We start from the raw sequence: 17,688 nt of genomic DNA, 5'->3' as shown, positions 1-17,688 counted from the left end.
ATTATTTATATCTTGAATGTTATCATTATCCATGCCAAATATCCAATCAAATTTGTTAAAATCATCTTGATTAATCTATATAAATAAAAAGATTTAAATACAATAAACAATTTATAACAATGTGACTTGGATAATTCTAAATAATTGTTTAATTATAGTCATAATATTTATATATATTCATTCTTATTAAAAAATTTCTAAAATTGTTCACATCAAAAGAGACCAAGATATTGTTATTTATATGAATTACAATGAGATGAAATTTGTATATTATAATTTAAACGTTTAATTTCAGCTACTGTCTTACTTGGCGTGCTCTGTGAGAATAATTAGTGATCCCATTTTCCTTTAGCGTACTGAAAGCTCTATGATCTGGCATTTTACCTGTATGATATCCTATAAGAGCAGCGCTTTCTATTTCCCATTGATTCTTCAAACCTCTCTTGCTCATTTCATTTTCAAATACAGCTTCTGCTATTGGTGAACGACAAATATTGCCTACAACATGAAATATACAAGTAGTAATTAATAAACATCATATAACTACATAAATCTTTTAGAAATTTTTTTTTCTTTCCATTGTATATATTTAATATTTTTACCTAAACAAATCATAAGTACTCTTTTTTTCTGCGGCATCTTCTATATATAAAACACAGTTTACACTTTTGTATATAAATAAAAATTATTTAAAGAATATTTTATACATTTCACATCACACGAACAAGACGATAAGATTTAGGCTGCTTTCCAGGAAGGAGACACTGAAAAGACACTGTATCATACAATTGAACCACAGATCAAACTACGCTTGAAGATTGAAATTTGACCAATCAGGACAAAGAAATTTTAGTTCCTTTTGTTCTGATTAGTCAAATTTCAATCTTTAATGTCCAATTTTCAATGCGTAGTGAGGGTATCGATTCTGTAATTCAAGTGAAGGTGAAAATTACAAAAATGAGCGAATTTACTAAAAAATTTATAATTTCATTGGTCCAAACCTAGTAAATTTGTTCATTTTTGTAATTTTCACTCTTACTTAAATTATAGAATCGATACCCTGATACGGACTTTAAACGAGATTGGCATTTAGGAGTAAAGTTGCGTTTGATTGACCAATCAGGACAAAAGAAACAAAAATTCCTTTCTTCTGATTGGTCAATCAAACGATATCCACATACGTGAAGTTTTGACATCTAACCCTATACATAACCTAGTTGTTACTATAGGTCGACGCTCAAGTGGCAGAAAACAGTTGGCAATACTGACGGGTATTAGGGATTAAAATGTTTCGCGTTGAATCTGATGCTGTTCCTTTCCAGTGCATAACGTTGTACTAAACACGTGGTTACGATTGTAATTATTGAAATTAAGGCAAAATACGCAGCGCATCACGCAAGTACGTATATTGTTTTATTCGCTATATACGAGGATCTCATTTATTTGCAATACAATGGACTCGATCAGTCCGGGAATAAGTTATTCAACATACATATCGTAGCGGCATTTCGGCCCCCGTGTCGCCCATTACCACCCATTACCACATATATCAGAAAAATATTATTATACAGTAACAAATAAAACAGTTCACGCTTTTAATCTATCGTATCTGTGTTAAAGCGATTAACAAATCGAACTGAATTCTTTGTTTTCTTACATGGTCCTAATGTCACTACTATTAGACAGGATTGCACAATGTTATGTATATTGTTGCTTGTCTCTCAAAAGAAAACGTACAAAATATGTAAAAAGATATGCTCCCTGTTTGACAGAACGACATATGAGTGTACTTTTGGCGAGAGATTTTCCAGCAACTGATTTTCTGTTTTGCAGAATGCCATTGGCCAGAGATTTTTTACATCCCAGTCCCATCGAGGAGAAAAGGAAACACAAGCTGAAGAGGCTTGTGCAGAAGCCCAATAGTTATTTTATGGATGTCAAATGTCCGGGCTGTTATGCCATCAAAACTATATTTTCCCATGCCCAAAGGCCAGTAGAATGTGACGGATGCCGTACGATACTTTGCACACCGACGGGTGGAAAAGCAAGACTAACGGAAGGATGCTCTTTTAGAAGAAAAGTCCAATGTTAATTTTACGTGATGTATTTAATGCTTCTCTTTATATTCGATAAATAAATACCATCACATTATAACATTCTTTTGTTATTGAACATGTTTTACTTGTATATTATATAGAATATATTGCATTGAATACATAAGATTTGTACTAAAGATATTTTTCAGAAATTTGAAGTTAGATCTTCATATATATTGTTAGTTTATAAATGATAAATTGCAATTATCTTGCAAAGAATTTTCTACTATTAATAAAATTAGAATAAACATGAAATAAAATTGCAAAACTATATTTGAATTAATTTTAATTAAATTTCTTTATAAAATATTGAAAAAAAACTTAATTTTTACAAAACATTTAAAATTGTGCTTTAAACTATATATTATTCTACAGTTTTTACATTGATTTCTAAATTTTATTTTATTTTCTATACATGTGAATATATGTGTATATGTAATATAAATAATATTATATCTGTAATTTACAAAAAAAAACCGCATAAATAAGGACATAGATATAATCATAAATTTTTATTTTCATACATGTCAGGGATCATTTTTATAATAAATTCGACAATATGTAACAGCGAGAGAGAGAGTTCTATGGTACTGTATTTCAAGATACTCGAATCTCATGCACGATATGCGGATGAAACAGATAGCTTCTATAAATATAGGCTGCTGCGCATGCTTGCGTGCTATGATATCTTTTATAGTTCATATTTTACGGCAATATCCTAATTGATGAAAAAAAGAAAAAACTTAAGAATGTAAGATTGCGTTGTATGCTTGAAATACTCCAGGAGCGACTTCCACTGACCGAGATTTCAGGGATAACTGTAATTAGAGAAAAAGGAATAATTTTAAAATTGCGGAATTTTTGTGAGAAACTATAAAATAAATATAATAATCTTCCCATGTGATTATCTCCTAAACTAGTGGCTATTTAAAAAATTATACTCTAATCCAGAACAAAATTACACTAGACGATAGAATGTGCCCCTTTGAACCAAATAATTATGATCTGATTAAATTTCTTTAAATAACCATTAAAATTTCTTGGAGATAATTGCGTTGGAAAAATTAAAATGGAACATTCTGTATTAAACATACTGTGACATCAGGATTGCCTGGCTGGATCTTCAACTCGTTCAACACCCAAACATTGTTTGTCAACTTGAGAGACTGATAAAGCATGTCTTGACCCTCCACGTTTCTCTTGGCAATTGTGAAGACATTGTTCTGTTGCATTTTTTGCACAACTTGATCCGCGGTCAACATTACTCCATTTAGCGTATATTGTACCTGCAATGTATATGTCTTAAAAATTTTTTATCAATTATCAACATTTTGTAAACCTTACAGTATATCATTTCCGTATAAATATATATAGACGTGAAAGTTGGTGATGTATTAATACCTCATTTTGTGCAGGTATATCTTTCCAAGTTGAAAGAAATACTCTCTTGTCCAATTGGCCATCCTCTGCGAAGTACACGTTCATTGGGACGAGACACGCGAAGTAGAAAACGTCGATATTGTTCTTGATAGCGACTTGAAGATTGTTTAAGGGCTCCATGCGTTGTACTGCACCCGAGGTAGACAATATAACATTCGTTTCTATACTCGCTCCAGGATTCAGGGGAGCCGGTACTTGCAACGGAGCTGCCGGCGTTAGTCCAAAGCTGTTTTTGTTAAGCTGTATCGCGAATCCTCCCATGGGTTGCATCGCCTTATTCGTGAAAGTCATATCCATGCTAATCTGTCCGTTCCTACGATATCGACATAACATTTCATGCGGTATAATTATTCGCACATCGAAAACGTGATATGTTAATATATATTAATTGATATATCATGTATATAGTATTAATTACTTTCTCGTGAATGTGCCCCAAATATCGAAGCCCTTGCCTTTTTCGGCTGGCAGCCAGTTAACTTTGGGAGGTATATAAGACGTGGGGCCTTGGCTGAAGCCGAATATGTCGCCGAGCAAACCTGTTGTACTCTGGGAAACGACCGGCGCTGCGGTTGTGCTATCGGTATTGCTTAGAATCCCGTCCAAACCGCCGCCTAGAAGATCTAGTCCTAATCCCGCTGATTGTGGCGCGGGTGTCGGTGTGACTATTGCTGGTCCACCTGAAATAGAGAGTAAGCATTGAATATTACCATGTGAATAGACGTATTAAAATAACAAATCATATTAAATGAATGTAGACAATAGGATACTTTTATCCATGATTTAAAAAATAAAAGAAAGGTAACATACTATTTTAAAAAAAAGGCAGATTAGAATATTTTTATATGTACACACAACACTTGTTAAATTTATGTTATTATGCATTTTAATTTTCCGGTTATCAAGTCTAGGATTCACCTACCGATGTCCATACTGAGGAGGTCGCCTATCAGAGAATCTTGAGCGGGTATAACCTGCGCATGAGACTGTGCTGCATTTGTTGTGCGGGCAGAATCTTCATTTGAATTGCTTCTAGCAGGCAAGGACTTTCTAGCGCCCGCGGCTCTGCCCTCGACGAATGCCGTGGGAGGTTTGTGATACACGGACGCCAAGCTCGAGATATGACAAATCAATTCGTCCAACAGCGTCGGCTCTAACAGATCTGTTTCTTCCGAGATTAGAGGTTTTTCCGCGAGCACCACCTCCTTAGCCGCCGCCGGATCGGTGCTAAGTAGCCGCCAGTAAATAAAACCGCGGTCTCGCAGGTCGGGATTATCAGAATCTTGTGTCGCCAGACTGAGCACTTGCTGAACCAGCTCTTGTGTATCTGTCGGTCTCTTGAGAAACAGTTTCACGATCGCCGTGAGCAGTTGAAGCTGCACTTGTGTGTTCTCGTCGTGGAATCCCTCCAGGAAGCTCTCTAACAGTTCGTCTGCATTATCGATACGCTCCGCGTATTCTCCAATGATCCAAATCATGGAAGCACGCGCCTCTGGCTCGTCAAGTGTGTCCAGATTTTCGCATAGAGTCGAAATTATGCTCTCATACTTATTAGGATATTTGCGGAAGATATCTTTTATTACCACAATCGCTTCTTGAACAACATAGTTCACCTGAAAAGAAAAAATTGAAAAATTAAAAAAAGGAGATCGTAAATAATCAAATAATTTTAAAAGATCAACAATATATTAAGATTATCAAAAGAATAAATTTGATCATTCTCTTTGCTTCAGAACATCTTTTATTTAATTACCTTGGTTTGTATCAGGTCTAGCAATGTGGAGACGCAACGTTCTGCGGATGGTTCAACTTTTATGGCGCAACGACCGATAGCCCTCACAGCCTTCCTTACAAAATCCACATCAACCTCGGTAGCGTATTCTTTCAGCTCCGACAGAACTTGCGCGATATTAGCCTGCGACGCTAAACGAATCATAATATCCAGCTTTTCCAGTTTTACATATATTGGATCGTTGTATTTGACAAAGAATACTTTCATCTCATGTTTCAAAATATCGGGTCGCTTCTGCACGATGAGATTGATGTTTCTTAATGCGACGTATTGAACTTCTGGCTCGGAGCTCAATAATGTGACGAGAGGAGGTGCTAATTTCTTTGTAAGTGTGCCGACGAAATCCGATTCGGATTGCAACATCTCCATCAGTTTCATTAATACCTGTGTATCAAAGCAAATTCAATTAATATAAAATCGTTAAAAAAAAAAAAAAAAAAAGCGGAACTACAAACTCTTGAAAATTATTTTAAAGAACCCAAAAAATAAAATTGAGACATTTATTTCTTTTAATTCTTAGATTCTACAACTAATGTAATGTGATAAATTGTATAAAATATGATTTATTAAGTTTTTCTCTTCTTCTGGATCTATAATTTATTCATGCGTTTACCTTGACAGCAGAGAGCACGACTGCAGCATTAGCATGCGCCAGACGTGGAGTGATTCGTTCGCAGATGCTTTGCGCCTCGCGATCGTCCTTGGGCGAATAATTCGCCAGTGAATCCAAGATGAAAACTTGGCCCCATTCTGTACACTCGTTGAGGGCCGTTAGTAGTTTGTTTATGGTCTGTGCATTCATCTCCACCAATGGATGACCGCTCGGACTGGCCTCGTTGATCTCGGACAATGCAGCTACTGCGTTTGCGACAACCTAGCAATAATCATCACTGTGTGTTATCATATTATTTAGTCTTGTAATTTTTTAAAGAATGGCGATTCAGATAATTTTAATCCCTTTGGTTTAAAAATTTCTCTTTTGCCAATTTTTCTAATAATATATTTTATGAAATATATGCAGACGTAAAGTCTGAGAATGTTGATTTGCTATTGTATTTAAAGTCTATCAAGCTCTGACAGACTGGAAAGCTAACGTACCATTGGATTGCTGTCGGACAGAAGATCCTTCAATTGATCCAGAAATCCCTGGTCCTCGACCAAGGCCGCATTAATGTCATAAAGTTTGGCGACGCACACAGCTGCGGTCTTGCGTACATACGGATCCTCGTCCTTCAGGCACTTGCGCAGCGGCTCGCACAGATATTCGGTTATCTTGTCAACGCGTATGCATCCCATCGTGCGAACTGCTAGCGCGCGAATCAGCGGATTTGGGTCCTCGCAATCCTGCGCAAAAATCGGGCAAGCCAGGGATTCAAGTCTAGTCACAGTAGTGGCTATCTATCTCAACCCATGAATTTTAACAAAGTAGAAAATAGCATTGGTACCTTTGTCATCGGAGATGTCGCTAGCTCCTTTTGCGTGTCAGAACGAAAAAGGTCAAATTGGTCACCGTCACCATTTTTCATTAAGTGTTAAATACTATACTTATCACTCATTTATAAAATAGTATATGATCAAGAACTGGTCATTTTTTAAAGAGCACGAGGTATCGCTTATATTGTAAGTTCTTTTTTTTCTTTTATACAATTGCTCTGGCTTTAGAAGAAAGTTAAATTACGAATGTTACACCAATATCAGCATCATGCAAATAAAGATAACTTAAACAAGGTACGTATATATATATCATCTAACATAGAAAAGAGCATATTTACAGAATATTTATATTATTTGTATTATAAAGTATTATATTTATAACACGAATTATACATTCATTAGATACATTAAAATTTTGAGAATAATATAAATTGTGCGTGCAATTAGTAAATATGATCTTTATACAAGCACCAATTGCAATTATATATATATAAATGAAATAACATTTAAGGAATCACATTCTTCATGCTGCTGCACATTAGAAATTTGCGAGTAAGAGATGAACGTTTGAATTTATCATTCTTCCAGACAGTATTTGCATAATTTAAACAATTTGATTTAAAATATATTTGTCACAAATATATAACAATACGGAAAAATATACAATTTGCTTCAAGCGATTCGAGTAAAAATTGAAATTTGCGTGATTTTTCACAAATCAAAGAAAGTTACACATGCTCAATATTCCATGAAAATAAAATTATATGTATTAGTGCATTAGCGTGAGGAAAGTAATATATGTATGAGATTTTATAAACTTCTCTATCAATTTTTATTTAATTACTAATCAATCACATGTAAATATACATATTAATATAATGGTATACACTTAATGGAGTACATTCTGGAATTTGGTTTTGCATACAAAAAGATGTTATAAAAAAAGGAGATGTTTCCACACGTTACATTATTATATAATTTGATCATTCAAGAAATAATAAATTATTATTAAAATATAAAATATTATAGCAACCAAAGTCCAGACCTCATCTCCCCTCCCCTTTCCCTCTGTGCCCTTTGAAAAATAAACAGTTCAGTCGTAATGAAGTTACGAAAAAGTTACATTCCGTCCCGCAGACAGCCCTGTGCAAACTGTAATTTGCAAAGCACAGTCTGTATACAGTGCGAGGCACGCTGTAAAATAACTACAGCGAGGATAATATCCGAAAATGAGACATTTACAGTACCGACGAGAGAGAGAGACTTAGTGTCATCAGGGATACACGAAAATGAACAATTTTTTCAGCTTGCCTCTCTTTACAGACAGACTCTGAATGTTATCCAAGTGTCATTAAGAAATATGTAATATAGAGGGTAAAGGTGCGTTATATAATAAAATTGTGATCACGAATTGAGTTTACTAGTTTCTAAGCTACGTTACCTTGACGAACGTGTTGACCGCCATGATGGCCATGTCCGGTTGACTCTTGGCGTAGTTCATCAGATACAGATACACCAGTTTTTTCAGCTCCAAATTGTCAGTCTGCATGCAGTTCACCACGTCGGGAAATAACGCGGACACGTCTTTCCCGACTGTCATAGAAGCAATAACCTGGACAAATAATTAATGATAGATATGTATTATTAAATAATATAATGTTATTGCAACATAAGTGATAATATATAAAATGTAATATTTTTAATAGATATAGATTCTGTTCTATTATTTTAATTATCATTAAAATTAATTATTTTTATTCTACATTACTTTCTAAAATAAACACTTTATGTAATTACTATTATCTTATACATAATTTGTTATTAATATATAATCTGTTTCATATTAATTGGATGATTCATAATAACTAGAGCAATGCAATCATAGAAATATATATCTTGCTAGTCTACAGTAATATATTGTTTTTTTAATTTTAGAGATACAAATAATTTGTTTCTCTCTCTTAGCGTATTAAAAAATAAAAAAAAGCTTTTTAACATTTTTTTTTTGTTTTTTAAAGGAAGTTTAAAACAGCATATAGTAGTAGATTTTTATGTTTACCTTCTTTACAGCTTCCTTCTTCTTTTCTTTTTTCTCATTATTAAGTTCTGACTTGAGCTCAAATATCTCCCCCTTCTTTGTAGTGGTAAAATACTTTGAGTCGGTCATCTTGTCTATACAGTATAGCATGTAATAAAATACATAAATTATATAAATTTGCAATCCAAGAATAAAATATCATATATTAAATATATAGAATATTAAAGAATTTGATTTATATCTACTTTCTTCAATCTAATATCGCTAATTTCTTTATAAAAATGCTAAAGTCTCAATAATTACTTAACTATAAGCAATCATATAATATATAAACTTATTTAAAATAAAAGTAATGAATAAAATTGATAATTTATGTAAATTTTACCACACAAGTAAAATTTTACTAAAATTAACTACAATGGCACTATCAAAGTATTTAATAATAGGGTCAAAGCAGCAAGTGTGTGAAATGCAATGGATATGTCAAAATTCACATCAGCTGAGGGGAACTCGGATGAGAGGGGAGGGGCGGGAGGGTTGATAATTCCGAGATGCCTGCAGTGAAATTAAGATTTCGCTATACAGCTTCTTCTACGATTTGAACTGGCATCGATCGAACAAGATAAAGGTCCAAAATCTCATTGTCAACCTTCGCTATATAGCATGGATCAATGTCCCGCGAATCTATGGTGTCATAATGCTAACTCCCTCGCCGATTAAGCCGAGTGTCAAGCTGTACATCGAATGTAGAGCTCGTCTCGAAAACGATACTGCAGACGTCTCGGAGGTGGATACGGGAAGGCGATAGGGAAACGCGGCGTTTAACGCCAATAGAACGGAGTAAAAGCGTGAAACGTTACGGAGTATCTCGAACGGTTGCATCTGGAGCGGAGCCAGCCGCGGCAACTATTCGCTCATTAATTACCTATCTATTTTGTAGCGAAGAGGCGGAGAAGGGGCGATCAAAACAATCGTAAATTATCCGACAAACAGTCGCGTGAACGGAATCGAGACGCCGCCCACCCCGAAAAAGCTCGTATTCTGGTAAAGACTGTAGGCGACACCGTATACGATGACACCCCGTCGTATGACACTTCGCCACACGCTATCGGAGAACGCAGGCCTCACGCACATGTAGAAGACAGAGACAGGTAGTAAAGGTTCACGGAGTTATCGATAAGTAAAATGACTCCGATTGGTTATTTCCAAACGTGGAGCGTGTGTACTTGACATTAGGTCTGCTATTTATAAGTGTCGGTCTACAATAGTGATTTAAGCTCTAAGCCTTAAGAAATTGACTAATCACAGTCGAGTATTCTCCTCATACTTGATCGTGATTGGTCAATTTCTTAAGGCTTAGGGCTTAAAATCTCTATTGTAGACGTCGCTTTAGTGTCGGTCTACAATAGTGATTTAAGCTCTAAGCCTTAAGAAATTGACTAATCACAGTCGAGTATTCTCCTCATACTTGATCGTGATTGGTCAATTTCTTAAGGCTTAGGGCTTAAAATCTCTATTGTAGACGTCGCTTTAGTGTCGGTCTACAATAGTGATTTAAGCTCTAAGCCTTAAGAAATTGACTAATCACAGTCGAGTATTCTCCTCATACTTGATCGTGATTGGTCAATTTCTTAAGGCTTAGGGCTTAAAATCTCTATTGTAGACGTCGCTTTAGTGTCGGTCTACAATAGTGATTTAAGCTCTAAGCCTTAAGAAATTGACTAATCACAGTCGAGTATTCTCCTCATACTTGATCGTGATTGGTCAATTTCTTAAGGCTTAGGGCTTAAAATCTCTATTGTAGACGTCGCTTTAGTGTCGGTCTACAATAGTGATTTAAGCTCTAAGCCTTAAGAAATTGACTAATCACAGTCGAGTATTCTCCTCATACTTGATCGTGATTGGTCAATTTCTTAAGGCTTAGGGCTTAAAATCTCTATTGTAGACGTCGCTTTAGTGTCGGTCTACAATAGTGATTTAAGCTCTAAGCCTTAAGAAATTGACTAATCACAGTCGAGTATTCTCCTCATACTTGATCGTGATTGGTCAATTTCTTAAGGCTTAGGGCTTAAAATCTCTATTGTAGACGTCGCTTTAGTGTCGGTCTACAATAGTGATTTAAGCTCTAAGCCTTAAGAAATTGACTAATCACAGTCGAGTATTCTCCTCATACTTGATCGTGATTGGTCAATTTCTTAAGGCTTAGGGCTTAAAATCTCTATTGTAGACGTCGCTTTAGTGTCGGTCTACAATAGTGATTTAAGCTCTAAGCCTTAAGAAATTGACTAATCACAGTCGAGTATTCTCCTCATACTTGATCGTGATTGGTCAATTTCTTAAGGCTTAGGGCTTAAAATCTCTATTGTAGACGTCGCTTTAGTGTCGGTCTACAATAGTGATTTAAGCTCTAAGCCTTAAGAAATTGACTAATCACAGTCGAGTATTCTCCTCATACTTGATCGTGATTGGTCAATTTCTTAAGGCTTAGGGCTTAAAATCTCTATTGTAGACGTCGCTTTAGTGTCGGTCTACAATAGTGATTTAAGCTCTAAGCCTTAAGAAATTGACTAATCACAGTCGAGTATTCTCCTCATACTTGATCGTGATTGGTCAATTTCTTAAGGCTTAGGGCTTAAAATCTCTATTGTAGACGTCGCTTTAGTGTCGGTCTACAATAGTGATTTAAGCTCTAAGCCTTAAGAAATTGACTAATCACAGTCGAGTATTCTCCTCATACTTGATCGTGATTGGTCAATTTCTTAAGGCTTAGGGCTTAAAATCTCTATTGTAGACGTCGCTTTAGTGTCGGTCTACAATAGTGATTTAAGCTCTAAGCCTTAAGAAATTGACTAATCACAGTCGAGTATTCTCCTCATACTTGATCGTGATTGGTCAATTTCTTAAGGCTTAGGGCTTAAAATCTCTATTGTAGACGTCGCTTTAGTGTCGGTCTACAATAGTGATTTAAGCTCTAAGCCTTAAGAAATTGACTAATCACAGTCGAGTATTCTCCTCATACTTGATCTGACCAATCACGATCAAGTATGAGGAGAATACTCGACTGTGATTAGTCAATTTCTTAAGGCTTAGAGCTTAAATCACTATTGTAGACCGGCACTAAAGATCCTCAAGTTGTGGGATCTTGTAGGATAAAGTAGAGTTTAATCGACCAATCAGGATAAAAGGAGCAACGATTTCTTTATCCTGATTGGTCAATTAAATGCTACTCTACTCCACGTAAAATTTTCGAACGCACCCATACTATAATAATATATCTTAATATAATTATCCTTTCTTTGTATATTCGTTCGTCTATGCCTAAAAAAAAAAAAAAAATTTGTTGCGGTCTCGATTTTCGATAACAAAATGCCGTGCTTCTAGCCTAAATATATATCAGAAAAGATAAACAAATGCGTGACAGAAAAGATTTATGAGTATTTGTAAACGCGAGTAGGTGTGTGAATTATCTTTCTTCTACGTGAGTTTAAGTATGCTACAAGTTCCGAAATCACTCTCGAAAGTATTTACTTCAAAACACATAGTACATTCAATATTATTAATTTTCTATCTGCTTAAATATATTATATGATAATAAAGATAAATTTTTAATAGAAGTGCATTAATTTTCGTCAACTCTTTACATATATCTACAATAAAAAAAATAGAGTATAGATAAATTTAATAAATCAATTGGATACCAATTGATACACTTCATTAATTTAATTATTTTGCAAACTCAGTAATTATTCAATACGTCAGACATATTAAAATTTTTATATCTTATTATATGTTTTACATTCTTGAAATAATTATTCCATTTTGTGAGACACTTGATTTATTTGGTTAAAATTACAGGAAAATTAAACTATCAAAATGGCGTTACGCACCTATGGAGACAAACCCATAAGTTTCCAAGTAGAAGAAAATGGAGAATACTACTGCATTGGATCGGAAGTTGGCAATTACCTGCGTCTTTTTCGCGGGTCTTTGTATAAACGATATCCTGGCATGTTTAGAAGGTCCATAACTAATGACGAACGTAAAAAATTAGTGGAACTTGGATTAAGCCAACACGTTCTAGCATCCAGCGTCTCGCTATTGAGAGCTAGCGAGGTAGAGGATATTATAGAGGGCAATGATGATAAGTACAAAGCTGTGTCTGTGCATTCAACTGAGCCACCGGCACCTAGGGAAGGTAAATCCAAAAAGTCAATGGCATGGGTGCCCAGTTTGCCAAACAGTTCACACCTGGATGCAGTTCCTCAAGCTACGCCAATAAATCGTAACAGAGTGCACAATAAAAAAGTCAGAACGTTTCCATTATGGTAAGAAATTCTATAATAAAATAAATATGGAATTATGTATTATACACAGCAATTATAATCCTCACACATTTTACTTTTGATATAGTTTCGATGATACAGATCCATCAGCAAACTTGGAAAATGCAGCACAACAGGAAATGCTTGTTCCGATCCGTTTAGATATGGAAATTGAAGGTCAGAAATTAAGGGACACTTTCACTTGGAATAAAAACGGTACGTATCTGTAGATTCAATAACAAAAAGAACTCTAGTAAAAATTATACTTTTTGTTTTACAGAAAGTCTTATAACACCCGAACAGTTCGCCGAAGTACTATGCGATGATCTAGATTTAAATCCATTAACGTTTGTTCCTGCAATTGCACAAGCGATAAGGCAACAAATAGAAGCATTCCCACAGGAAACAATTCTAGAAGATCAATGCGATCAGCGAGTAATAATCAAGTTAAACATACATGTAGGCAATACGTCTTTAGTAGATCAAGTAGAATGGGATATGTCTGAGAAAGAGAACAATCCGGAGAAATTTGCGATGAAGCTTTGCGCGGAACTCGGTCTCGGCGGAGAATTTGTCACCGCCATTGCTTACAGGTAGAATAATAAATCTTTTCTTTACAACTGCAGAATTGTATTTATCTTATGCAGAATGATACGCTATACATGCACAATATGAGTTGCATTTTCTATTATCTAATTTAGTAATGTTTAATCTATTGACAGAATATCAATGGGAATAAACATTGAAAAAAAATATGTTAATTATTTCGAATATTTTTCTCATGATTTATATTTGCAGTGTACGCGGGCAATTGTCGTGGCATCAGAGAACGTACGCATTTTCCGAAGCGCCGCTCCCAACCGTGGAAGTCCCTTTTAGACCTCCGTCAGAAGCCGATCAATGGGCACCATTCTTGGAAACTTTAACAGATGCGGAGATGGAGAAGAAAATACGTGATCAGGATCGAAATACTCGGTAAGAATTAACTGTAGTCTTAATTGTACTTTATGATAAATGCAGGCATATCATTCATTCGCATATTTTCTCTTCCAGGCGTATGCGACGTTTAGCAAACACGACACCTGGCTGGTAGGCTGCATTTAGAAAAAGAAACCCAATACAATCCACATTTTTTAACGAATACTATTTCAATTTTTGGTATATATCCCTTGATATTTATAGTATTAGGATGAGTAACAATACAATTTTTATTTCGACGCCATCTGCATAGAATATAAAAAATATAGAAACAATTATTTGAAAAAATAATGGTTGCATCTGAAGAAATGCAACAGTACTATAGTCAATGGTGTTTATATATGTATGCTGTTCATGGAATTCACCCTTCATTATATACAAAATGTTGTAAATCTAATGGGCTATTCATATAAATTTTTTCAATTAATTTGGAGTCTATTTTTCATGTATATTTATTTGATCAAAAAATCTGATCTCTTGTTTATTGAGTGTTAGATATAAGTAATTCTATCCGACATATATACATAGTATAATTTATGATGTTATTGACATGTATTATATAACACTTTTTATAGTATCATGGTCTGATAACTGTATATGTACTGATACACACAACTTTTTATAGTAATCAACTTTGATAGCAAGGAGAGAATATAATGATTAAAATTATTCTCTTTATATAAAAAATTATATAATTGACATTAGTTTTGAATGTTGCATATCTAAAATATTTATTATGCTTTATATAAGAAAATTTATTATAATTACGACTATTATTTTATTTTAATCGGCCATAATCGTACGAGATAACATCATGTGATTTTATACTCATTCATGATAAACTATCACTCTGAAGCATATTATGTCAATGTGGGTGTTATCTAGGGTTGCCACCTTTTTTTAAAACAAGTAACGTATGTAACGCCTTTGAGAACGAAAAAAAGTACGTTAAATAAAAAAAAAGTACATATATTTTTTATATTATTTATTTTTCCATACATATTTTTTATTACTTTTTGCAATATCTAATAAGTGTTTGTCTTTTTTAAAGATTTCTACAGCGTCTTTACAACCGATATTTAAATTTAAATATATCAACAACTCATTTTTAATTAAATTTAGAGAAGCTTTGTTCCTCTAATACTAATATATGTTACGTGAACTATAGATTTCCAGGCGATCTATGCGCTCAATATGTGAAACGGAATGCGCTCATAGTAATAAATCACATATACGTGACACGGTGACATCCGCCGTGAACGTGTTAATGAAAACTTAGTATTCGTAAAATAAAGTATTTTAGCGTACTTTATTGCTTTACAAAATATAAAGTATGTACGTCCAAAATAACGTACAATACTTTATTTTAAAGTACGGGTGGCAACCTTAGTGTTATCTAACATTTCAACATCTCATTAATCATGCGCATCAGTATCGTGCCGATTAAATGCGAAAAGAAAAAAGAACACTTGTGCAACAGATAATTGCATTTAAATGTCGATAAATTTATATCCATAATTCATTCCACAAATATATGAGGATGTAAATTACTCAATACTTCATCATAATATTTAGTTTTTATTCATATAAAATGTAAGCATATATATATTCTACTTTCCGAAGCATTCGGATAAAAGTAGAATCGATTCCATGACGAGAGAGAGAGAGAGAGAGAGAGAGAGAAAAGCAGATCTTTATATTTAGCCCATACTGGACTGTACTGGACTATAGACTGGCGATGACAGGACCGCAATAGGCTTGATTGGTACCCTTAACCGAGGTATATTTGTCTTTCAATTCGCTCTTCATAATTAATTTTCAAATATGTATATAAGTAATTTAACATGTCTCAGTATCTCTCTTTTTCTACGTATCGGAAAAATTGTATTGAACAGAAACTGTTGAATCCCTGTAAAAAATACTGATACACGACGAGCCTATTCGAAGATCTATTTTTTCTCGCTTTCTTCTTCAAAAGTATTTAATTTATCCTAAAGAGAGAAGAAGTACAAACAAGCGCAATTAATTCGTACAGATTCCCTCCCTATCTCTCGTTTGTGTTACGTATATGTAAAATACATGTAAGGCAAAAACGCAGGAGGCAAGATGAAGCAATAACACGACTGACCACGACGTTCGTCGTCGCCGTTCACGTTGCGGAAGGGGAAGAATCTGGGGGGGAAACCGGGTGCGTTACGCGACTCATCGGGACACCTTGTGTATGAGTGTCAATCACGCTGCGTCCAGCTGCCGGAGTAGGCGGCAGCGCGAGGACGAGGACATCTAGATACTGCGGTGCGCACCGAATACCATGGATTCGACGAGGAGGCAGGAGCGATCGCTGGCGACCGCGTGTCGAGGCTCGCCGTTTCCACGGAGGCCGTGGATGAGCGAGACCGGCGTTGCCGCCGCCGTCGCCTCGGGCAACCTGGGCCTCAAGGGGGTCATAGCCGGTATGTTACTCTCTTTCTCGCGGCGAACGCCCATGCTTCCCCCTCCCCTCCCGCTTTCTTCCTCTCCGTCGACCTTTGACACCTGTCAGGAGATCGTTCGCGGAGGAAACCCTTTTTCGGAGTCAGCGCACTCTGGCAAATCGTACGATGGTACGAGTGATGGATCGTGCGATTATGCGAAATTGCATATGTATTTATGTATATATGTATTCACCTCGTAAATACTTTTTCAAGTCTTGAGACGTGACGAAGACGTAGCTCCGAATTACGTCCGCTCCTTTGCACCATGACTTTCAGATCTACGTAAATAATTTGCAATTGCAGAAACGTCACAATGTATTTTATAATTCTATAATTTTATTTCTATTTGTTATAATTATAATTCCTTTCTCTTATCATTTTTTCCATATTGATTTCAAAAAATCTTGTTCTTCTATTGTAATATTTTTTAATGACAGATTTCTTGAATTACTCGCAGTCAGTCTTTCCTTGACAAAAGATTTCTTCAATAATTACTTAACGCATATACACCATTTATTTCTAAAGTTACAAATATACTTGAGAAAATATACAATTGGTATATTTTTAGGTGGTATTACTGGAGGCATAGAAATTTGCATCACATATCCAACGGAATATGTAAAGACACAGCTGCAACTGGATGGAAAAGCCGGTGCTGGCAAAGAGTATACAGGAATAGTCGACTGCGTAACCAAGACTATTAAAACTCGTGGATTTTTCGGCCTATATAGAGGTTTGTCCGTCCTACTCTACGGTTCTATACCAAAGTCGGCGGTGCGATTTGGTGCTTTTGAGACAGTGAAGAACCAATTAGTGGATACGGATGGAAAACTCAATGCGCAAAGAAGACTCCTGGCGGGTCTTTGCGCCGGAGTATGCGAAGCTATTTTCGCGGTCACTCCGATGGAGACGGTTAAAGTAAAATTTATCAATGATCAACGTTCGGCAAATCCAAAATTCAAGGGATTTTTCCATGGAGTGCGCTTGATTGTAAAGGAACACGGTAGGATAATTAGTTTGGGAGAAAATAAAATTTAATTATATGACATATATATATAATATATTTTTCTTGAAATTTGAAGAATTAAGTTAAATTTTATTTTATTATATTATA

The 17,688-nt window shown here is 35.1% G+C and overlaps 5 protein-coding genes across 11 annotated transcripts in view; 3 read left to right on the top strand and 2 right to left on the bottom strand.

The window, feature by feature from the left end:
* Window positions 1-795, bottom strand: part of LOC115242294 (low molecular weight phosphotyrosine protein phosphatase-like) — a 1,122-nt gene extending 327 nt beyond the window's left edge. Inside the window, exons 1-3 of the mRNA XM_029818482.1 lie at window positions 603-795; window positions 308-498; window positions 1-75 (exon numbers count right to left, since the gene is read on the bottom strand). The exon at window positions 1-75 is cut by the window's left edge and continues 81 nt beyond it. Of these exons, the coding sequence (XP_029674342.1) occupies window positions 1-75; window positions 308-498; window positions 603-639 (303 nt within the window). The 5' untranslated portion in view covers window positions 640-795. The remainder of the gene's footprint in view (window positions 76-307; window positions 499-602) is intronic.
* Window positions 796-1,833: 1,038 nt separating this feature from the next.
* LOC115242295 (40S ribosomal protein S27) lies at window positions 1,834-2,156 on the top strand. The gene has a single exon (XM_029818483.1). The coding sequence runs from the start codon at window positions 1,835-1,837 to the stop codon at window positions 2,090-2,092; it is 258 nt and encodes an 85-aa protein (XP_029674343.1). The 5' UTR covers window position 1,834; the 3' UTR covers window positions 2,093-2,156.
* Window positions 2,157-2,583: 427 nt separating this feature from the next.
* Window positions 2,584-10,021, bottom strand: LOC115242291 (AP-1 complex subunit beta-1). Of its 4 annotated transcripts, none has more exons than XM_029818477.1 (12): window positions 9,726-10,021; window positions 8,822-8,934; window positions 8,204-8,374; window positions 6,774-6,800; window positions 6,427-6,672; window positions 5,942-6,202; window positions 5,290-5,712; window positions 4,459-5,149; window positions 3,955-4,216; window positions 3,498-3,849; window positions 3,191-3,397; window positions 2,584-2,914 (listed from the first exon to the last, which is right to left on the bottom strand). In XM_029818477.1, the coding sequence occupies exons 2-12, from the start codon at window positions 8,927-8,929 to the stop codon at window positions 2,840-2,842; spliced, it is 2,823 nt and encodes a 940-aa protein (XP_029674337.1). In that variant the 5' UTR covers window positions 8,930-8,934; window positions 9,726-10,021; the 3' UTR covers window positions 2,584-2,839. The 4 variants fall into 4 exon arrangements, with proteins under 4 accessions (XP_029674337.1, XP_029674338.1, XP_029674339.1 ...); XM_029818478.1 differs by having other exon boundaries at window positions 3,191-3,382; window positions 9,726-10,009; XM_029818479.1 differs by lacking the exon at window positions 6,774-6,800 and having other exon boundaries at window positions 9,726-10,019.
* Window positions 10,022-12,083: 2,062 nt separating this feature from the next.
* LOC115242305 (SWI/SNF-related matrix-associated actin-dependent regulator of chromatin subfamily B member 1) lies at window positions 12,084-15,068 on the top strand. Of its 4 annotated transcripts, none has more exons than XM_029818508.1 (6): window positions 12,084-12,254; window positions 12,656-13,125; window positions 13,211-13,338; window positions 13,403-13,715; window positions 13,921-14,097; window positions 14,176-15,068. In XM_029818508.1, the coding sequence occupies exons 2-6, from the start codon at window positions 12,674-12,676 to the stop codon at window positions 14,213-14,215; spliced, it is 1,110 nt and encodes a 369-aa protein (XP_029674368.1). In that variant the 5' UTR covers window positions 12,084-12,254; window positions 12,656-12,673; the 3' UTR covers window positions 14,216-15,068. The 4 variants fall into 4 exon arrangements, with proteins under 4 accessions (XP_029674368.1, XP_029674369.1, XP_029674371.1 ...); XM_029818509.1 differs by having other exon boundaries at window positions 12,114-12,278; XM_029818511.1 differs by having other exon boundaries at window positions 12,131-12,288.
* Window positions 15,069-15,736: 668 nt separating this feature from the next.
* Window positions 15,737-17,688, top strand: part of LOC115242306 (putative tricarboxylate transport protein, mitochondrial) — a 4,113-nt gene continuing 2,161 nt past the window's right edge. The window contains exons 1-2 of the mRNA XM_029818513.1: window positions 15,737-16,553; window positions 17,143-17,577. Coding sequence (XP_029674373.1) covers window positions 16,412-16,553; window positions 17,143-17,577 — 577 coding nt within the window. The 5' untranslated portion in view covers window positions 15,737-16,411. The remainder of the gene's footprint in view (window positions 16,554-17,142; window positions 17,578-17,688) is intronic.

The sequence above is a fragment of the Formica exsecta genome, unplaced genomic scaffold (genome assembly GCF_003651465.1).
Source record: "Formica exsecta isolate Colony F162 unplaced genomic scaffold, ASM365146v1 scaffold59, whole genome shotgun sequence".
NCBI classification, from domain to species: Eukaryota; Metazoa; Arthropoda; class Insecta; order Hymenoptera; family Formicidae; genus Formica; species Formica exsecta.
Note: the sequence above shows the minus strand (reverse complement) of the source record. Positions and strands in the feature narration are given on the sequence as shown.